The sequence below is a fragment of the Abramis brama genome (genome assembly GCF_963993115.1).
Source record: "Abramis brama genome assembly, chromosome: 4".
NCBI classification, from domain to species: Eukaryota; Metazoa; Chordata; class Actinopteri; order Cypriniformes; family Leuciscidae; genus Abramis; species Abramis brama.
In genome coordinates this window covers 56,700,150-56,723,556 of record NC_139966.1, presented here as the reverse complement: position 1 = coordinate 56,723,556, position 23,407 = coordinate 56,700,150, and the positions used below count along the sequence as shown (strand labels likewise).

The window sequence follows — 23,407 nt, the reverse complement described above, 5'->3', positions numbered from 1 at the left end:
GGCAATTTGTCTAAACCAAGGGTAACTAGACGCTATCTCATGAACGATTCATACGTATTTTACGAGGTGGCTAAGTAATTCGTACAAATTCGTACGAATTCATGCAATTTGTCTAAACCCAAGGTTTAGGGGTGGGGTCAGGGTTAGGTCATTCGTATTAATTCATACGATTTGGGCAACTCGTAGAATACATACGACTGAGGAAAAATCATACGAATTCATACGAGTGAGGTCATATGAATTCGTACGAAATAGCCACCTCGTAAAATAAGTACGAATTGAGATCGGGTTTGTTTTTACCTATACCCTTTCAACGCCTCGCCCAGATTGTTAACCACTACATAACACTACGATGAATATTCACAACAGCTACAGACTCTGTCCCATTCCCAGGCTAGGACCTCTAATGTGACCCTGCTGACCTCAAATATCATACTTTTGGCAAACATGATGGAGACACGTCTGCCGTGATGACCCCAATAATTTGATCAAACTCGGCAAATACTGGCTAGTCTAAATTGTAGGTTTCGACCTACACCTTTTAACCACTACACTGTACTATAACCATCATTCACAACAGTTACAGACTACACCCCACTCCCAGGCCCCAGAAAGGCAAGGTTAGACCTCTTATGTGACCCTGCTTACCTTAAACATCTTCATAATGTTGGCATAATGACATAATGACCCAAGTATTTGTCAAACTTGGCAAATATGTTCTGATCTTGAAAGGTTTAAGTCGACTCCCAGCCCAGATTATTTCTCATTACACTATACTATACTATGACTACAATTCATAAAAGCTGCAGGATACTACCCACTCCCACACCTCAGAAAGGCACGGTTAGATCCGTGGCAATTATGTCTTGACATCTGTCATCGACAACTACTACAGTTTGCTTCCCTCTCCCAATCCACATGAGAACAAGGTGAGCTTAACTCACCTTAAAGAGCCTCAAGATGTTGGCGACCATGATGGAGACCGAGCTGGCGGCTGCACCAATGACTCCGACGATTTTGTCGGGCTTGGCAAATATGGGCTGGTCTCCATTAGCACAGCGTACATCCGAGCCGTCGCGCTCAATGAGAGCTTGTACAAAGGTGAGCGACTGCTCCAGGGCGTAGGTGTCCCGTGAGCAGGTGTCCAGGATTCGGGCGCCCAGCGTCACGTTGGGTAGCAGCTCTGGGTCTTTGTTGATAAGGTCGATGGCAAACAGCATTGCCTCCAGTCTGTGAATACCCTTCTCCTTCTTTAACTCTCCGCAGGGAACGCCACGCTCACCCCGGGAGTGAACCGGGAACAGGCCACCCAGGATGATGTCCCCATCCAGACGGATAGAGTGGGCGTATTCAATGGGTGGCGTCTCCAACTTTTGGAGAGAGACTGGTAACCAGTAGCAGAGGAAGAAGAGGAGCTGGCACTGAGTCCGAATTAAGCGTACAAGATCCATATCCACAGGGATGTTGGGGTCAGTGTGAGAAAGTGTAGGGTTTAATTTCCAGGTAATGGGATTGAGGACTAACGGGGAAGCAGGTGGACAGGAACATCCATTCCCATTTCAGAGCTGAAGTCGAGCATCTTGATCATTTAGGCCACGGGAACGTCTCACGGGGGCACGAACGCCTGGTGTGCATGTCATGTGACTTGAAGCAGAAGATGCGAAAGACGTCAGTGCCTCCAAAACTCTCACATCTTCAGAAGCATCTAAATACAAAGTAAACATTGTGTGAGTGGCTGCACAAAGAGAAATCAAACATGAATCAGACACGAGCAACAAAGCAAACTCACGGACATCTTGACAGAAAGGAAATTACAACACAGTCATTTGGAGCTCAGTGTGGTCTTTCATTTCTGCCTCATTGAATAAACAACAAAATCAAAGCCTCTTCCCTCACATTTGCATAGGCAACCAAAGACATTTCGCAGCGAGAGGAAATGTGTCTATTTGCGGACAATAGAGCTGTCGGGTTGATTTTTACACCTCAGCTTGTGGATTAAATAGTAATCAAGGTGAGTTATGACAGACAGATCTTCACAACAGTTTTTTTTGTCAGGATGCACATATTTAGACATTTGGGGAAATGGAGATATTCAGCAATTATTTTGATGTTAATGTTTAATTATATTATAAACTAAAACACATTTTTTCTTTAAATAATTTTAAATAATAATAATATCAGTACAGTCACCAATATATTGTGTGTTCTTAAAAATTTGGGGTGATTTAAAAAAGAAAGCATATTTATATATATATATATATATATATATATATATATATATATATATATATATATACACACAGTCAAACCAAAAATTATTCAGACACCTTGCTATCCTAACTTGCATAAATTAACTATAGTGCCCTGCTGCACCCACTAGTAAAAAAATCTAAAAAATTATATATGGTGTCTGAATAATTTTTGGTTTGACTGTATATAGCCTATACACCACACTAGGCTCCAAAACCAAGGTAGTTAATTTACACTTTTGTTGGCACACACCAGGATCCTAAGAGACAAGAGAGAGCCTCTCCTGAAACACCTCCACATCTCCACTAGAATGGAGAGCCATCGTTTATTACGCGCAGTTACGCACAGCCTCGCGCTTCCGAGAGAGAGAGAGAAAGAGAGAGACACACACACACACACACACGCTGCGCAATCTGCCGCCTCCGTGCGCCACGAGCATCACTCCACAAGTCCACTGCACACTTCTCAATGAGACTGTGCTCTCCTGGTGAGCCACTAATGCCACTGAAATCCCACACACTAACCCAGACACTGTGGAAAGATCCCCTCATTATTCCTGGATCTTACTGTGAACTTTAGATTACCTCAAGACAACATTCGAGATGTTCTGTTTTAGAACAATGACTATCTGTTCTAATTGCTTCTCTTCTTCTGACGCTGTATTCTATTCTATTCTATTCTATTCTATTCTATTCTCTGTTCTGTTCTATCCTATATGCTCTGTTTTTCTTCTCCAGTCATCTGTAGGGAAGACCAGTGCGCATTCGTTTGAAAACGCATTTGCATATACGACGGTCTATGCATAACTGGATTTGTTTCAGACTAATATTCTTCTAGTTTGCACGAATTAATCTCTATATGGGAGCTCAGGTCTTCCCTCTCTTCTGTCGTTTTCTCCAGACACAGATGGAGTTATTACCCTGGCAGTCGCAGTGTGTCCCATTTCTCTTTTTAATTTACACGAATCAGTATGTGTCAAGCAGAACCATCCTCTGCTGGAGATGCCATTATATTTCCACCAGGAGAACCTGTCTCGTGGGAATCCAGAGCTCTCTCAACTGTAGTTGGAAAAATAAATAAAAAATACAATCGCGTGCAATTGAGAGTTTTGAGTCTGTTAATGCAATTCATGAGAAAGACACGAGGCGTTATAAAATGCACATTAAGCACGCACATTTCTGATTCATTTCTGAATTTATGTGTATGAATCAGCATGCATGCGTGTGCATTTACGCACATTCCTTCGATGCAATGCAATGATTCACACACTGTCTAATCAACACAGCCTCTGCATTCTCCATCATTTCAATATATACATCCAATGTCTCAATAAAAGCGCAACTATTGCGTCTAAAACAAGAAAGTGCTGTGAAGTGACCATTGTCATCTTAAAAACAAATGAGCTGAACAGAAACAACTGCAACATTCCTGTAGGTCTCAGTAACAATATAACACAAGTTATCTATTTGATCACTTACAGTTTTCGCGCTCAAAAGATTCCAAACATTGCAAACAAAAGAACGAGCAGATCATATTTTTCCTAGATTATTATACTTGCAGTATGATAGCAGTATTTTAAAACATATTAAGATGGAAGTGCGGTAGATGTGAGATCTTACCTTCTTTCTGCCCTCAGATGTTGGTTTGTGGTGCTGAAATGAACAGCGCATCACCAAAATCTTCCCAGTGAATGTGCCTCTCTCTCTCTCTCTCTCTCTCTCTCTCTCTCTCTCTCTCTCTCTCTCTCTCTCTCTCTCTCTCTCCCTCATCACATGCAGTCTTCAATGAAGCATGCTCTCATTTCAGAAGGAAAATGCACAGGATGGTTTCCTCGGAACGATTAAGGAAACACCCACTCTTGTGCACACACACAAAAAATGTATGCAGAAGTGCAGAAATAGTTGAAGAAAGGAGAGAATAAATGCAGGAATGTGAAGAAAGATTCTAACGTTATTTGGGATTTCGCGATGCAGATTTTACTTGAAATAAATATAATTTCTATCTACAGAAACTGCTTTAACACGCATTTCAGTTTTTAAGTGTCAATATTATGATGTCTGGTGTCATCTAACGCATTATTTTGGGATGTACTCTAAATTACCCTAGTTCAATGTATTGATTTAATGAGTGTGAATGCAAACAAGTAGCCTAGTTTCAAACTCTCTTCAGCATGCAAAGGTCTATAGGCTACTATTTCTTTATTCAGTCGTTATTTTGATCACAGCTACAACTAACCAAAGCCACATCTGAATAAACTGAACTTGCATTTCCAAACAGGAAAAAATATATCTATCAAAAAATTTGGGGAATGTCAACTTTGGTTGCCTTCAACAGCTGGTTTATAAACAGTGCACTATTGCCCTCTAGTGGTCTCAAACACACTTGCTCACTCATGATTCCCAAACTACTACCTCAAATATTCACTACTGCACTCTTTGGGATTTAAAATAATCTTTTAGCCTTTCTATAATCAATAATACATTTATATACATATATAGAATGAGTAAAGTGTTAGGCTAATTTTAATTATAAAAGAATCCTGTTACATGAGAACGCAAAATGCCTTTATACTTCACTTGAAACATTTTTTTTTTCATTATTTGAGACAAAGAAAGGGAAAAAAAACAATGCATATGTTAATTTTCTCTGTTTATTGTTGGTCAATACAAAGAAACTGAAAAATAAAACAAATTAGAAATAACACTTCTACCAACTTCTATCCGTCAAGCCTCCATAAGGTTAAACAAATTATCTACAGATATGCACAGTGAATGCATCCGAAGACGTGTTCACATTTTTCTTTTTTAAATGTGAACAGACAAATGAAGAGTGTAAAATAACATAAGAAGAATCTAAAACTGATATCAGACGAATTAATGAGAGAACTGCAGGATGACACAACTGAACAGATCTCATAGAAAGCAGTTCACACAAGCACAACTGCTCATCTTCCCCAGAGCATGTGTGTGTGTTCAAGCATAAAACATCCCGTTCCCTTAATATAACTGAAGCGGAGTCCGAGTTCATGCCGTTCCAGTGGTCTTCAGTGTCCAGTGATGGAGAAGAAACACATCCAGATCTTATCACTGAATACCAATGAGCCTGATGGGGAGTCGATCGCCAGCGTTCAGCGGCCGAGTTCAACAAGAGCATGTGTGTCTTGAAGCTCCGCCTGAGGCCAATTCACTACAACTGGACCCTGGAACAATCGCCTGGCCGTTTTCGGACGGATATGTCAAATCTTATTGATGTCAGTAGGGGAATAGAAAGCATAAATATATTTCCTCTTACATTCGAGAGTGGTAAACAGATATCAGAGCACAGCTGAGAATACTGTACCGTTACATTCTCCAATATGTGTGTTTGGGACGACGGAAAAGCCTAAACACACATTTCCGAGGGTTTCTTATACCCTACTGACTGTTTAAAGTCTTTTTTTGTACAGGACTGGGCTTTTCTTTGTCACTTCCACTGTCCAGTGTGTCTTTCCACCGTCGCTGCCAGAAGTCCAGTTCGCTGTCTGAAAATATCTAATAAAGAGAGACAGGAAAGTTAGAGAGAGACACCAAAACAGAACGATAGAAAGTTATCATGATGTCTCAGAAATGTACCATGGTAAAACCAGATTTTTATGGGCATGTACTATAGTAATATCATGAAATTTGAAGTGACTTGGGGTTCCTTGTAAGTTACATCATGGTCAGTTAAACGAAGTTAAACACTTTCAAATATTTGTATTATTATTTAGTAATATATTATCATTATTATTATTATTAGGCTATTATTATATATAGTAGCCAAAATACTAAATACTAAATTATATAAGTCCATACTATTTTGTCTGAATAAATAAAAAACCAAAAATAAAAGTTTATAAATTCTACAAGTGAATTTAGGCATCACGACACTATAATGTACAGAATAAAAAAATAAAAAAATCATATTCATTTTGAGATTTCCGAAAGATTATACTTAGTGTTATTTAATTATTGTTCCTTTCCCCTTTTCTAATGCTCACTTAAAGTTAATCTAAATATAAGAGAGGGATAATCAAAATGAAATATTGAACAATACTGATAAATTAAATAATGTAATGTAATATAATGTAATATAATGTAATATAATATATAGTGTTGGTGTAATGCATTACTAAATAGTTACTGTAATTGATTTTCTCTTGAAAAGTAACGGGATTACTCTTCATTTTTCAGTAATTTAATTCTAGTTACTTCTGATGTAATTGCATTAAATACTGTATAGACTAGAACAATTCTATATAAAACACATTTAATTGACAGAATTACAGGAGCAGTTTCATCTCTATCCTTGTATTGTTCAACTGGTCGAGGTTGATACGGGATTTAGAAAGTAATAATTAAAGAAATACTTTTTAGAGCGAGTAATTGGTACAGGAACTTTTTGAAGATGTAGTTAGTAATTAATTACTTTTTACAGTAACTTACCAAACACTGAATTTAATATTAATTAATTAAATAATTAAAGTAAGTAACTAGTTTATTGCATAAGTAACCAGTTTATTGTGTAAGTAACTAGTTTATTGTGTAAGTAACTAGTTTATTGCTTAAGTAACCCGTTTATTGCATAAGTAACTAGTTTATTGTGTAAGTAACTAGTTTATTGTGTAAGTAACTAGTTTATTGCTTAAGTAACCCGTTTATTGCATAAGTAACTAGTTTATTGCTCAAGTAACTAGTTTATTGTTTAAGTAACTAGTTTACTGTTTAAGTAACTAGTTTATTGTTTAAGTAACTAGTTTATTGTTTAAGTAACTAGTTTATTGTGTAAGTAACTAGTTTATTGCATAAGTAACTAGTTTACTGCTTAAGTAACCCGTTTATTGCATAAGTAACTGCTTAAGTAACTAGTTTATTGCTTAAGTAACTAGTTTATTGCGTAAGTAACTAGTTTATTGCGTAAGTAACTAGTTTATTGCTTAAGTAACCAGTTTATTGCGTAGGTAACTAGTTTATTGCGTAAGTAACCAGTTTATTGCGTAAGTAAGCAGTTTATTGCGTAGGTAACTCTGCCACATGTGGACTGGGAGCAGCTGGTAATCCAGCCTTCATGTGTTTTCCTGTTAGATGTAACTTACTGCAACCCAGAGACAAACACCAGGACTGAGACCCAAAGGAACAAGTGAAATGCTAACTGTCAGAGTGACATATGGACTTCCACCACGGGGAGAAAATGGAGCATTAACGGGGAAAAAAGCAAGTCAAGAATGGTCATGGATACCCAAGGCAACCCCGTCACCCTTATTTGATGATCAGAGAGCTTCTCTTGTCTCTCGGGTCCTGTGACAGAGCGTTGTGATTAATACGAGCCCTGTTTCCAAGGACACGGGTGAGTTATCTTAATTGCTTCTTAAAGAAGCCCCCCTCACGGCTCTTTAAACCTCGAGGTGAGACCGGGCCGGCCTGATTTCCGGGGCCTTGCAGTGGCATCCACGCTTCAATCTCCCGTGCTGGAAGTCCACCCTGGGAGTTCTCTTATTCATTAGCAGCAAGGCTGCAGTAACAATCCGCCAATCAAAGCACAATTCCTCTCTCCACACACCGCTACAGCACACACCGTCTCCATCACCATTGAAGTTCAGAGGCAGAACGAACACATGCTAGCACAGGACACAACTGCACACACACTAGTGAGCGTCCTACCTAGACAACTCCTGATTTTGCATAGGCAGCATAATACTACTACCTCAGATTTTGGCCAAATTCAAAGGCAGGTATTTGCATGCATTAAAAAAAAAAAAAAATTGTCAAGAATGCAATTGCAGAATGCATTGCGATGAGGTGATCTGCCCTCTGAGATGTTTTGGCCAAATTCAAGGGTAGAATTGCATGCATTTTGGTCAAGTATGCAATTGGAAAATGCAATGCAATGAAGTGATCTGCCTTTTGAGATGTTCTGGCCAAATTTGAAAGCAGAATTGCATACATTTTTTGTCAAGAATGCGGTTTCAAAATCCATTGCGATGAGGTGATCGGCCTTCTTAGATGCTTTGGCCAAATTCAAAGGTAGAATTGCATGAATTTCTAATCAAGTATGCAATTGCAGAATGCATTGTGATGAAGTGGTCAGCCTTCTTAGATCTTTTAGCCAAATTTGAAAGCAGAATTGCATGTATTTTTTGACAAGAATGCAATGAGGTGATCGGCCTTCTGAGATGTTTTAGCCAAATGCAAAGGTAGAATTGCATGCTTTTTATTTATTTATTTTTGGTCAAGAATGTAATTGCAGAAAGCATTGCAAGAGCTATGTAAAAAAAAATAAAAAAAATACAAAGTTGGTGGACAAAGCAACAAGAAATACTTCAATAACAAAGTATTGTGAAAAATAACCTGCTGTTTGCGTTGACATGTTGACTCTTTAGGAGATACACTCACCAAAGCATGACCTTCGATCTTGTTCTGATCCCTGCGCTCCTTGCTGCGGTTTTGAGATGGCTTCTCTTGTGCAACCCTAGATACCTTGCCTTTTTAAAGCTCTGTCCACAGATGTTGCACACGTGCAGAGATTTCTTATTCACATTCCCTTTGGGGCTACCGGCCTTCACTTTTTTGCTACTGGCTCCTTTCCCAGTCTTCAAGGTCTTGCGGACTACTCCAGGTGCTTTCAGGTTCCTGCGTGTCGGATATGGTGAAGTGTGGTTGTGTTGGACTTTCACTTCTTCTCGATCTTGATCTTTCGCGTCTTCTTTGTTCAACACGACCTCCGCCGGCTTCTTGACGGCGTAGCTCTCCAGCGACGACGAGATCCGACAGATGTAGGAGGACTTCTTCTTGTGAAAGTCCGAGAGATGGCGAAGCACGTCTCTTTTGCGGCGCGTCTTGTAACGGCAGAGCGGACAGCTGTAAAACTTCACAAAGAAGTCCGTGCCGTTGTCCGTGTGCAGCTCGATGTGTTTCTCCAGGTTTTGCACGGAGCTGAATGAACGTTTGCAGAGCTTGCAGAAGCGCGACTTGAAGTCGAAGCCCACGGAGAATTCGGCTTTGGACGGCACCTTGTCCTCTTTAGGGCTCTTCTGGCTCTGGGAGTTACAGGAGGAGCCGGGACTGTCTGGAGCTTTCCCGTTGACCATTTTCTTGGATTCGGACGTGGGATCAGTAGAGTTGGTTGAGGAGCCGGAGGATATAATCTTGTGAACAGTTTGCAGGTGTCTCTTAAGGTGACCTCGAACCCTGTATGTCCTACTGCAGAGGAGGCATCTGCAGGAGTCCGAGTCTTCTTCCATTGGCTCATCCTGATGCTCCATGTTTTCCTCTGCATCTTCCTCTCCTTTGTCCATGTTCTCCATTTCATCTTCGTCATCAATGCAGTTCTTCTCCGCTTCATCTAACCGGACCTGGCCGTCGGAGGGGTCGTGTCTCCAGCTCTCTGTGGTCGTGTGGTTGGGACTCTGGGATGAAGGTGGGAGGTCGTCTTCTTTCGACAGGTACTGGTACACGGCATTCTGGTTGCTGGCAATCGGCTCAAATTTCAGAACGCATTCCTCTTTATCCGAGCAGGAATAGATGGCTTCAATAAGTTCTTTCATGCTTTTTTTGTCATCTCCAGAGGGATCTAGAAGACAAACCGGAACTAGATGTTAGTTAACGGGATCGTATCATGGAAAACGCTTTTTTGATATTAAAGAGCACTATTTAGAAATACTATAACACTAGATACCTCAAGCCATTCAAACTAACCTGCAAAAATGAGTTCAGACATCAAATTCAGTTATAACATCACAACCAGGGTAAGAAATTAACTTTTCTTTTAAATTGTAATTGATTTTCAGGGGCATTTTTTTAAATATTGTAAGGGCAATTTTAATAATTACATTATTAAACGTATTAGTGTTGTCTTTTATGTCAAATTCTTATATTTATTCAGCTGATTCAATTGATCAGAACAGGCATGATGTAACCAATAAAAAGTTAACAACATCAACAAACGCAACAGAAGCTGATGTTTACTGAGGCTATATTCTGTTCAAAGGCGGAATAATTGCATATTGTTATGAGATTAGTGTCATTTTAAAATGCCTACTTTTTCAAAATAATTAAAAAACAGGAACTAAATGTAATGCCTTTTCATTAATTTTCAATTTTACTTTAATCACGACGGTAGTTATCAATTTAGATTAATTGTGTAATTAATTTTTGTTCAGTTTGATGACCCTTATCACAACCGTAACAGGATCAACGGCATACAGTAATGCATCTTGACACACCCTGATTAATGGCAGTGTAAAATGTGTTAGTAAATGCATAGTTAAAACGATCAAATTTACATATAGAAGTCTTTCTTAAAAGTACAGTAGCACAAACACTAAATAAGATGTTGCACAATTAGATGCTGGAAAATAAACAGAACGGGCAGAATCAATGTCACCAAAACATAATTATGTTTTATTTCCATAAGCCAATGAAAAAATATGGCAAACTCAACGCTGGTCTTTTGGGGATTGAATGAACAGCAGAAAGGCGATGTTATACTAACCATCAGGTTCAGGCATTCGAGTGAAACAATATATTTCCTTGTGCTTGATCAGATTGGGAAGGCCACGGAAGAGACTGCGGCAGAGTTTGCACTCAAAGATTGTGTCCACCTCTTTCAGGAGAATGTGTTTGAGCTGTGCAGTGCCTGCAAATAACCACAAGAGGGCAGTGATAGGAGTCAGTGAGATTCTGTGTCGAGTCAGACAGCGGTGCTCCACATACTTTCCATTTCATTATAATGGATTGTTCTACTACGATTATAAGGAGATGAAATAGAGGTGAGGTTACACAAAGCACCTGTGCGGAAACATTCAATGATCTGATGGATGCCAGATTTGGATGTGAGCAGCTGTGTTTGTAGCAGAGCGGGATCTCCAGGTTCTGTGGAATAAACTGCAACAGAAAAACAGAGCATTCTTACACTGTGTCCTAACGATAAAGGGACGGTTCGGAGTAAAATCAACCTAGGGTCCTTTGCACCATGACCTCGAGCCAAACACCCCCCCCAGAAGCCTTTTTCCATTGGTCGAACATTATTTAAGTTAGAGCTTATTTAGAGATATCAGCCAAATGGCTTAGTGCAGGCGCTAATGGATCCAAGGTTGTATCTCGTAAATTACCGCACTAATAATGCCCAGAATGGTACCAAACTTCTACAGTAGTACAAATAGGTTCTGTACTCATAAAACGAGGCATTGGAAAGTTTGTAAGTACATCAGGAGTTTATTTAAATAACACTTGCCTGATGGCTAATGCTACCGCTAACCCGGATGTCGACGTCACTTCTGTTATTTGGGAAAAGCCTGTAAAAGTCCTGGCAGAAAGCGATGCATAGGGATGTAGTGTAACGACGCCGTTAGTGTAAAGCGGCAGACAACGAAACTGCAGAATAAACATTAAAATTAATGTACAAAAAAAACTGAGGCCCTGACTACATCTGGTATTAAGATGCGTTTTGGATCACAAGTAGACGAGGGAGACACATTCCTGTTCACTCCTGGTGTTTTAATCAGTCTCGTTTGTCCACTTCTGTACTGATTCCTTCGAGGTCTATGGGTGGGTAAATGTAAGGGCTTTTCAGATCTTTCCAATGGATGAAATAAACTCGCACCATTTACATATGATTTACATGGAGAAAACAGAAAAACAGCTTTCATTTCGTGGATAGAGCTCTTCCCACAATGTTTACGCATTAGGTCAGTAGATGGTCTACCAGAGGTGTAGTCACATTCATTACTCAGGTAGAAGTATAGATACTAGGGTTTAAAAAGACTTCTGTAGAAGTTGAAGTATCAACTCAAGCTTTTTACTCAAGTAAAAGTGTAAAAGTACTGGTTTCAAAACTACTTAAATTATAAAAGTAAAAGTAATGTAAGGAAAAAAATGGCATTAAGGACAAAAGCGTAGGCCGCAGGGGCCGATAGTGCACTACCCGCATTTTAGTACAATGCAAATACATTAAAGAACCATTTGTGTACTACTGAGCGGAAGATATGATGACTAGTTGCCTATAAGTATTGTAATGGTGCAAAAAGTCAAACTTCAAACTTTTTTTGGCTGGCCATGTCCTTGCTGGAGTGTGACGTGATTTGTGTCATGTGCAGGTGCGATGGATCGCGTACACACCAATAGGGTGTCGGAATGGTATATGTTAAAGATCTTACCACACATGTATTATGGTTAGGATGAAAGATATCTATGGACTGCTATTCTGTTTGTAGACTTACCCGTGACACCTTACTGTACCATCAAAGAGTTCATTTGTGACATACTGTCATTGTGTAATTATATATTTAAGTACTGAGTAATATTAAGCAACTACATGTACTTACTATAGGGTTAGGGTAGGATTAGGGTTTGGTTGAGGGTTAGTTGCATGTAATTGTGCATAATTTACTGTTATTACTATGGTAAGTACATGTCAAGTATGAGTGCACTTGATAAAAGGAAATAAAAAGAAAAGTAAAAAAAAAAATGTTTATGTTATGTTTAGGTATATGTTTATACTTCTCATCCAACCACAATCAAATTAACTCTATACGGATGGCACAATTTATCTGAATAGGTTTTTCTTTCTTTTTTTTAACGATGACGAGCCGGAATGAAAACAAGCCGAAATTAAATAGGAGTAGCGAGGCTATTTTTAAAATGTAAGAAGTAGAAAGTCCAGATAATTGCGTGAGAATGTAAGGAGTAGAAGTAAAAAGTCGGCTGAAAAATAATTACTTCAGTAAAGTATAGATACCCAAAATTTCTACTTAAGTAAGGTAACGAAGTAGTTACTTGATACCTTTGGTGTCTACACTACAAAAGCAATGTGTTTTCGACTACCTCTGGAGAAGTGGTCAAAAGTGGACAAGCTCAAAAAGTTTTAGACCCCTGTATTTAGTGTCGTCCACTTGTGATTTGATCATGCTGACCAAAAACACATCTTAATACCAGGGGCCGGTTTCACAAAAATAGACTTTGACTATGGCTTAGACATAGTAGATAGTCAGACTTCAGATCACATCTAAATCAGACCGTTGCACAAAGCACTGAAGACTCTGACTATCTTAAGTAGGACTACACTGCAATGCATTCTGGGTAAAATAAGACACTTTCAAAACAAAAAACATGGCGGATCGAGTAAGCGCATTCAACCGCTCAGTGCAGTTTACCCCAGCGGAAAATATGTGTTTGTTGGAGGAGTGTAACAGTCACAAGGACATTTTACTTGGGAAATTTAGCGGAGAATGTAGTAACAAGAAGAAATGTTCAAATTATGAGCCATTTTCCCTTTTCTTTTGGCTGTTTGTAATGTAACTGATTGTTACTGCTGGTTGCCAAGGTAACAGAGTCTTAGACCTCAGTTAGCCTGGGGGTAAGGGGTCTAATGTTTTTGGTCTAAATTAAGTCAGTCTTTATTTTTGTGAAACAGTCTAACTTGCATTAGACTAGTCTATGAGCAAATATTAGACTTGTCTAACACTATAGAATAGTGCTAAAATAGCTTTGTGAAACCGGCCCCTGGTGTGAACAGGGAACAGAAAGGAAAGTGTGATGCAAATAAAAGACATCCTTCCTTTGCATCACAGAAAACATCCAGTGAATCAAGCGCCTCGGTTATAATACTGCCTATCTCTCTTATTAACACTTATGACAGTCTGTCAGGCTGAATCTCTTTAAATAATTCTCCCCAGACAAACTCATTATTCAGAAACGATGATCTGAAGTCGAGTTTGCTGTGCTCATGCCAGTATGTTTTGGATGGCAGATCTCACTGATATGAATCATATCCATTCAGAGGTTCAGCTTGTGCTTTCTAAATGAGACTTTATTAAAGTTTGCATTATTGATGGCGGCTGTCTAGATGAGTATTTTTGCGAAAGCGTCTGGCTCTGAAACAAAAGCCTTGATTTAACACGCATTTTTCCACTGGATAAATTGGATCATATCTCTTACGTTTGCCAATATTTCAAGGTTGTGATTAATGAAGCGCTAGTTTGTGGAGAACATTACAGAAAATACTTTTATTAGTGGAGTTTGCAAATAACACTAGTATTATTATTGCTCAAACTTAAAGGGGTGGTATAATGCCGTTTTCACAAGATTTAAAATAAGTCTCTGATGTCCCCAGAGTGTGTGTGTGAAGTTTTAGCTCAAAATACCCCACAGATATTTTTATATAGCATGTTAAAGTCGTCACTTTTTGAGGGTGAGCAAAAACGCACCGTTTTTGTGTCTGTTCCTTTAAATGCAAATGAGCTGCTGCTCCCGGCACAGGGGGCGGAGCTTCAAGAGCTTGCACTCACACAGACATGCAATGAAAATGTCAAAAACTTTTAACCTTTTTTATGTTCAAACTGGAGTCAGACAAAGATGGAGAGACTGAAGAAGAAGTGACAACATGTAGAAGCGACAGAACATTTCTGAATGGTTAGTTGATGAATTTATGTAGCTTATGTGTAGTTATCTTCTAGTCATTGATTAGCATATTCTGTCTTGATAATCTATAAATCGTATTCCAGGGGGTGGGGTTTATGTAAATTTTAGGGTTGGTGATGTCACTAACCCTGGAGGAATGTCGTGTAGTCTCTACCAGCCGTTTGTTGTAGTCCTTAAAAAGGGATTTCTTTAAAAGATAATATCTCCCTTTGCTTTGAACTGTGAGCGTTCACTAACTAAAGTTAAAAAAGTGAAATCATAATCAACCGCCCCTTTAAGGTTGTATTATCATGGTGGCGAGTTTAACAAACAAAAACCCCATTTTCTTCAATATCTAGAGATGTAGCTGTTATCTAAAACGCCTCTTAAAGAGCATTGTCCGTCACTAGAGCTATATGGGAACAGATACACAGTGGGAGACAATAACTCTTCACTACATGAGGAGGTGGAAAATCAATCGTGTGTAAAATACGGGGCATGAACACAGCTGTGGATAAAGCGACCAAATCAGCCAGAGATTGATGATGGGGATGCTGGGTTTATGGCTGGAGCCCAGCGGTGTGTTTAGAGAGGTCCTCAGAGACTCGCCTTATACTGCAGGTGTTTTATGTCTGTGTGACGGATTTTCCTGGAGGAATGGCCGGAAATCTGCCAATATAAGGACCGCTAGGTGAGGAGGTGGCCGTCTACAATCTGCACTTCGACACCGCTGACTGATGCTTTTGGTTTGATGGCCAGTTTCCACCAGACCGTTCAGTCTGTACATTAGAGCCAGGGTCCACGTTTAGCACTTGTCAAATGGTGGGTGAAAGAAAAATTGGCTGGTAAATAACACTTGATTGACTCACTAGTTGCCTGAAAGTAGTACATGACAGGGTTGTTATTGTTATAACTATAAGTAAATCTATTAAAAATCAGTTTTCGGTGACTGACATTAAGCTGAAATAAAATAATATATTAATATTAGATGATATTAGTTTTGTTGGGCAATTAATAAATCCAAATAAATAAGCTGAAGTACTAAAATTGCTAAAATACTAAAATTGGGATAAAAATAAACTAAAGCAAAATTAAATAAAAAAAAACAAATATATATATATATATATATATATATATATATATATATATATATATACAGTGATGAAAATAAGTATTTGAACACCCTGCTATTTTGCAGGTTCTCCCACTTGGAAATCATGGAGGGGTCTGAAATTGTCATCGTAGGTGCATGTCCACTGTGAGAGACATAATCTAAAAAAAAAAATCCAGAAATCACAATATATGATTTTTTAACTATTTATTTGTATGATACAGCTGCAAATAAGTATTTGAACACCTGTCTATCAGCTAGAATTCTGACCCTCAAAGACCTGTTAGTCTGCCTTTAAAATGTCCACCTCCACTCCATTTATTATCCTAAATTAGATGCACCTGTTTGAGGTCGTTAGCTGCATAAAGACACCTGTCCACCCCATACAATCAGTAAGAATCCAACTACTAACATGGCCAAGACCAAAGAGCTGTCCAAAGACACTAGAGACAAAATTGTACACCTCCACAAGGCTGGAAAGGGCTACGGGGAAATTGCCAAGCAGCTTGGTGAAAAAAGGTCCACTGTTGGAGCAATCATTAGAAAATGGAAGAAGCTAAACATGACTGTCAATCTCCCTCGGACTGGGGCTCCATGCAAGATCTCACCTCGTGGGGTCTCAATGATCCTAAGAAAGGTGAGAAATCAGCCCAGAACTACACGGGAGGAGCTGGTCAATGACCTGAAAAGAGCTGGGACCACCGTTTCCAAGGTTACTGTTGGTAATACACTAAGACGTCATGGTTTGAAATCATGCATGGCACGGAAGGTTCCCCTGCTTAAACCAGCACATGTCAAGGCCCGTCTTAAGTTTGCCAATGACCATTTGGATGATCCAGAGGAGTCATGGGAGAAAGTCATGTGGTCAGATGAGACCAAAATAGAACTTTTTGGTCATAATTCCACTAAACGTGTTTGGAGGAAGAAGAATGATGAGTACCATCCCAAGAACACCATCCCTACTGTGAAGCATGGGGGTGGTAGCATCATGCTTTGGGGGGGGGTTTCTGCACATGGGACAGGGCGACTGCACTGTATTAAGGAGAGGATGACCGGGGCCATGTATTGCGAGATTTTGGGGAACAACCTCCTTCCCTCAGTTAGAGCATTGAAGATGGGTCGAGGCTGGGTCTTCCAACATGACAATGACCCGAAGCACACAGCCAGGATAACCAAGGAGTGGCTCTGTAAGAAGCATATCAAGGTTCTGGTGTGGCCTAGCCAGTCTCCAGACCTAAACCCAATAGAGAATCTTTGGAGGGAGCTCAAACTCCGTGTTTCTCAGCGACAGCCCAGAAACCTGACTGATCTAGAGAAGATCTGTGTGGAGGAGTGGGCCAAAATCCCTCCTGCAGTGTGTGCAAACCTGGTGAAAAACTACAGGAAACGTTTGACCTCTGTAATCACAAACAAAGGCTACTGTACCAAATATTAACATTGATTTTCTCAGGTGTTCAAATACTTATTTGCAGCTGTATCATACAAATAAATAGTTAAAAAATCATACATTGTGATTTCTGGATTTTTTTTTTTAGATTATGTCTCTCACAGTGGACATGCACCTACGATGACAATTTCAGACCCCTCCATGATTTCTAAGTGGGAGAACTTGCAAAATAGCAGGGTGTTCAAATACTTATTTTCCTCACTGTATATATATATATATATATATATTTTTTTTTTTACAAAAGCATATAATATAAATTACTAAAACTTTAAAATTAAAAATATAAAAATAAATGCTAATTCAAAATAAACAAAACAAATAGAAATGACAATAACATAACAAACATGATTGAACAATCATAATGAAAACGGAAAATATAAAAGCTAATTCAAAATGTTAAATAAAACAAAAAAAATTACAAATTAAAGAATTCTAACAAAACTTTAAAATTATTTTAAAAAACAAAAATTTAAAAGCTAATTTAAAATATCAAATTTTAAAAAAGTAAATTAGAAATAAAATGACAAAAGCACTAAACAAATTTACTAAAACTGAAAATATAGAAATAAAAATAAAAGCCGATTCAAAATACATCAGTATATAAATAATATTAAAATAACACTGCTGAGATCATTCAAGGGAAATGAGCTAAATAGAAAATACAAAGTGGAAAAACAGCAGTGAGGTAGGAAAACAAGTTATTTTTCTTTGGTTTTAACAGTTTAACAGGTGTACTATTAGTAGAAAAAGAATAAATAGGAAGTAAAACTGCTATATCCTACAACTTAAGCCCCTCCCCTGAGCCCGCCCCCATGCACACATCATCACATGGGCGTGGCCTCTTGACCTCCCACTATAACATGGGCAAAGAGCAGACCAATCAATGTTACCATTTCACCCTGTGTGTGTGTGTGTGTGTGTGTGTGTGTGTGTGTGTGTGTGAGAGATGGGGCGTGACCTCACCTCTGTAAGGGTCACAGACTCTAGTGGCCCCTACTGAGTGAAGGACAATAGCAGGCACTGGAGGAATTTGCTGTAATCCTCTAATGGGGAAGGATCAGAGCGGACGGGCCGCTATTAAAATGCAACTACTCTCATCTCGGATTATGTCCAGTCATGTGGACAGGTCAGAATGGATCCCATTGGTCAAGTTAAAATAAGGGTCATAGATGACATTTGCATGTATTATTAATTTAAGATCCAAAAAGTGAAAGTTTACCTAGCGTCTTGCTCGCATGGTCAGGCCCAGGCACCGCGGCCTCACCTGTGATGTCATCCGTCTGACAAGACTTCTCATTGGCTGGGGTCGAGCGGGTTTCCTCCATCTCTAAGCCGCTTCAGATGTGCCTCTGTGGAGATGGAGAGAACAGCAGAGCAATAACCAGCGGCTCCAAAGAAGAGATGTACTGACAAACACCTCGAAATCCAGCTGACAACACAATAAAGGACAGCGATCAGAGACACGTTTTTTAAAGTAGGCTTTTTTGCACACACACACACACACACACACACACACACACACACACACACACACACACACACACACTAACCCGACCCCTAAACCTACCCATCACACACACACACTAACCCGACGTCTACACCTACCCATCACACACACACACACACACTAACCTGACCCCTACACCTGCCCATCACACACACACACACACAACCCAACCCCTAAACCCACCCATCACAGACAAACACACACTTACTCACACTAACCCGACCCCTACACTTACCCATCACACACACACACACACACACACACACTAACCCGACCCCTAAACCTACCCATCACACACACACACACACACTAACCCGACCCCTAAACCTACCCATCACACAAAACTTTCTGCATTTGTACAGTACATTTTCAAATAAACTCATTCTGTATGATTTATCAGCTTGTTCCCTCACTTTAGGCCCACAGTGACACGAGTCCCCATGAGTGTGTGTGCATTCAGGTTTAAGTCCCCACCGAGATAGAAAAACATGTACACACACACTCTCTCTCACATACACACACAAACACACAGATATATAAATGTATAAACATTAGCAAATGGTTTTCATTTTATTGATTAGATTATATTTGTGAAAATATTATATATTGTGTATTTTGCATGGTCAATTTTGGAGGGAACATTTGTGCTGTTCGTTAGGAAGCCGGTTTGGATAACAGCATGTATTAAATCAATAAATGTCAGTTTTATGTAACTATAATTATTCAATTGCATGTATAATGCTGAATGCATGTTTATTAAAGGTAATTACGGTTTACCAGTCTATATGCAGTGCCCTTTATAATGCATGTTGTTCATAATGATTGCAACTATAATTTATGTTTGTTTCATTCCTGTTCTGAATGGCAATACATTAAAGGATTTCTGGTGGAATGAGGGGAACTAAAATACATGTTCATAATGTTTCGTTTTATTAGCTTGAATTTTACATTATTTCTAAATTTAATAATTAAATCTGACTGACTGAAATTTGTGACTTCAATTTGTATATTTTGATTGCATCTGCCAGTATGTTTTTTCATCATAACTTTGCTTTAACGCACTGAACATGCGTCTGTCTCTTTATCTCCATCCCTGTCAATTTCACAACACTTCCCTTTGCTTCTGAATTACATATATCTGTTGTATATGTAGATCCTACACAAACACACTCACTAACAGTAAACCCTCAGACTGAAGCCAGAGCCATCAAACACAATGTTATTGAAATGTGGCAGCAATTGACAGTGTAATGTTATAAGATGAGTGCTTTTTCATGGCTAGATGATTTCAAACTACTTAAACTGCTGGTCTAATATGACTAGCTAAATGGAAACAAACAAACAAAATCCCCACACATGTAAAAATAAGAAAAAGAACAATAGAACTGGAATTTCTTTAAAATACATGAGGATGAATTTAAAGTGGAATGTCTAATTTGTTCTTTCCCTCATAATGAAAGTGAATATTGATCATGATTTTCATGGTGATTTTCAATTAATCATTTCCGGTCAGTTTCTCAAACAAAGCTGTGCAAACACGAGAAGGCTTGGAATAGAACAAACAAATCATACACACTACATTTATGATGTTTTGTGGTGCTCTTTCTGTCATTTTTGGAGCTCAAAAGCCACTTTCACTGTGTGTGTGTAAAAGAGCAGCAGGAACATTCTGCTAAACATCTGCTTTTGTGTTCCACTGAAAAACAAATAGGTCATACAGGTTTGGTTTCTCTAAGTGTCGCCCTCTGCTGGAGTCTGAATGAAAAACAACAACAAATGCTCTCAGTCTTGACAATAACCGAAGGTTGATACTTAAAAGTAAATAAAAGCCACTTTTTAAACACAGGTAGATAGATAGATAGATAGATAGATAGATAGATAGATAGATAGATAGATAGATAGATAGATAGATAGATAGATAGATAGATAGATAGATCATTCTATAATAGATTTACTAAAGTGTACATCACACTTTTTCCCTAAGAATTAAAAATAAAAAATAATTGTGTATTTCAATGAAAATTCAATAACAAAGATCATACCAAACTACCAAACAACTATAACTAAAACAACTGAGATCTAATATCTAATAAAGGAATGTTCATCTTTGAATTATGATTAACCGTCACCCATTATTGTCTACAATATAATGCTATCCAATCATTGCACTCAAACATGGAGGATACGACTCGTTTAAGATGATCAAACCAGTTGTTTTCAAATAATCGTCTATGGGCTGGAAATATTCCTTTATTTAAACAACTTCAAACTGATCTAATTATTGATGATTGCATCGTAAAGTAAATGCATGGAAAAAATGCGAACATTATTATTTAATATAAGATTTCCCCAAACCTTTAATCCTCCCAAAATAGACTTTAGTCATAATTCATATTTCAAACTTTGTCTAATTCTAATGCTCTTTAATGTGATATGTTGTTTGTATCGTATTTTTTCAGTTCTGTAATAAAATAAGGTGATGAGACTGAAGTATTGCGCATACACGTACGAAATATGTGTCTGAATACTATGACACCTTTTTCACAATACTCAATTAATGATTGTAAACTGAATTTGGTGTCTTTAGAAGAAGTATCTGTTCTAAAGGTTACATAAATATAACAACAATCCCCTACTATGGGTAACGCATTACAAGTAACATTAGTTATGTAATCAGATTACTTTTTCAAGTAACTAGTAATGCATTACTTGTAGATTTACAACTAAATATCTGAGTTACGTTTTTAAATCGAGTTACTTTGTTTTCCCATGTATTGACTGACAGCTCTCCTGTCCTCATGTTGAGAGGAATCGTGAGTAAAATGTGTGTGAACACGATGGTTATTGTATATCTATATGAGAACATGCATTTACTCATCTCACTTGCACAAAATCAGATTCAGAATTCCTCAAAATAAACAAAAACAGTGAAACAAACTCAGAATAATGCAAACCTGCAATAATTAAATGTTAAATAACACAAGTATGTATTTAATCTCACTTTATTAACCAGTGTCTTTGCTGCTGACCTTCGATGATACAATTTTACCAAACTAATAAGCAAAAATTACTTTAGATAAACATCACATTTGTGTTTCACTATATTGTGAAACTTTCCCCAACACTGGTCATTACATCACGTTACATCTGCCTTTTCACTAACATGCTCAGCCAAAATCTCCTGAAGACTGCCAGTCCGAAAAGTTGTTCTGCATTACTGTACTTTAGTATTATCTTGGAGAATGTACTGTACTTTAGTGCTATAGAAAATTCACACTTGGGATCTTGCATTTACAGGCAATACTCAAGTCAGAAAACAGCAGACAATCACTTTATGAACATCTGTCTTCAAATGTCAAACACCTATAAAATCAAGTTCTAGTGGGTTTAATGCGGTTTTCGTGTACCAGTTTCAGATAAACAACTGGTGAGACAACCCTACATAGCGAGGACTTTCAGAAATTGTTGCTTTGCAAAAAACTTGTATTGCGTTAAACTAAGTTCAAAATTACTAGGTAGAAACGTTTTGCATGTTTTTGGCCGGATACTTTGACTTCTGTTTGAGTACAAATGTTGTCACGCTATCTAAACGACCACTTCAACATATTTTATCAGTATTTTTAAAACCTCATCCACAATCTGAAACTACCAAAGTTCACACTGACGAGCCAGACACAAGGAAGAACAACGTACAACGCGTTTTTAAACCCACAAAGAACGATTTACGCATATGAAAAAGCATAAAAACGTAATCAAACACGGAAAATAAACTTTCCAGCACATCAACATCCAGCCGCGCGGAACCGAACCTCAGGCACGCGCTGCGCTTTGCTCGTCATTGCGCGCGGCGCTGGAGAGCCTCGCGCCATTGCGCGCGCTCTCCTGACTCACACATGACAAATATCACAACAAAACACAAACCGTGTTGCTAACAACAGTCATCCGCATCTAATAAACTAGTTACACCTTTTATAATCACGCGCGGAATCGAAACCGATCGTCTCTTCGCCATCCACAGGCTGAACAACAAAACCATGACGCCATTTTCTGCAAAACAAACCGCGTTCGGGGAGGAAACGCGACGCTTTTGCGCGTTTAAAACGCACGTAAACCGCTTCATCAAAGGTCGCGAGGCTTAAAACGAAGCTTTTAGGTGTCCTTACCGATATAATCCGCAGATTCCCGGAAGATACTTCGACTCTACGAGCTCTTGGATGATGTGTGACGCCTCCGCGCGCATGAATGCGAGTCTCCAGCACATGCACGTGCGCTGCTGAGCAAACACTGGAGATCTATCAGGGTCCGTGACCTAGTGCTTAAAGATCCGGGCTGGACCGAGAAGCTCGGGGGTTCGAGTCGCTATCACCAATCCACACATTTAGCTACAGCATTTGATCAGACTATCACACAAATGCCAATGCAAATAAACGGACTTAAAGCGGTTTAAAAGTTTAACCTTTCTAAGAAAGGAAATTTCGGGCAATACTGACATTTTAACTGTTTTAGAGGTCATTCTAATGGACTCAAAAAGTTTGTTTATAAATGTAAAAAAGTTCGTTATTTCCATATTTTTATTAAAATATTACTTTTTTATTGTTTTAATAGCTTTGTATAAAAGTTATATTTAAGTTAATTATAAGTTATCCATACTACAATAAAGTATTTTTTCTTATTAGTAT

The 23,407-nt window shown here is 38.5% G+C and overlaps 2 protein-coding genes across 4 annotated transcripts in view; both read right to left on the bottom strand.

Annotated features, from left to right (window-relative positions):
* Positions 1–3,966, bottom strand: part of grm8a (glutamate receptor, metabotropic 8a) — a 192,232-nt gene extending 188,266 nt beyond the window's left edge. Inside the window, exons 1-2 of one of the 2 annotated variants that reach the window (XM_084111682.1) lie at positions 3,870–3,966; positions 945–1,705 (exon numbers count right to left, since the gene is read on the bottom strand). In XM_084111682.1, coding sequence (XP_083967808.1) covers positions 945–1,451 — 507 coding nt within the window. In that variant the 5' untranslated portion in view covers positions 1,452–1,705; positions 3,870–3,966. Of the gene's footprint in view, positions 1–944; positions 1,706–3,869 lie in introns of those variants that run through there. The other variant, XM_084111681.1, reaches the window with a different exon arrangement.
* A 916-nt stretch (positions 3,967–4,882) lies between these two features.
* znf800b (zinc finger protein 800b) lies at positions 4,883–23,007 on the bottom strand. 2 transcript variants are annotated; one of them, XM_084112731.1, is made up of 6 exons: positions 22,892–23,007; positions 18,441–18,570; positions 11,055–11,150; positions 10,759–10,902; positions 8,661–9,837; positions 4,883–5,780 (listed from the first exon to the last, which is right to left on the bottom strand). In XM_084112731.1, coding segments are annotated over exons 2-6 (1,524 nt in total). In that variant the 5' UTR covers positions 18,547–18,570; positions 22,892–23,007; the 3' UTR covers positions 4,883–5,779. The 2 variants fall into 2 exon arrangements, with proteins under 2 accessions (XP_083968857.1, XP_083968858.1); XM_084112732.1 differs by lacking the exon at positions 22,892–23,007 and adding an exon at positions 22,695–22,799.
* Positions 23,008–23,407: the final 400 nt, after the last annotated feature.

Bases quoted from the DNA above. Each gene is read 5' to 3' on its own strand.
- znf800b (XM_084112731.1), bottom strand. From the start codon at position 18,546: ATGGAGGAAACCCGCTCGACCCCAGCCAATGAGAAGTCTTGTCAGACG. The intron at 10,903-11,054 runs GTGCTTTGTGTA...GGTTATTTGCAG, and splicing joins CATTGAATGTTTCCGCACAG to GCACTGCACAGCTCAAACAC. The intron at 9,838-10,758 runs GTTAGTATAACA...TTTGTCTTCTAG, and splicing joins TCGAATGCCTGAACCTGATG to ATCCCTCTGGAGATGACAAA.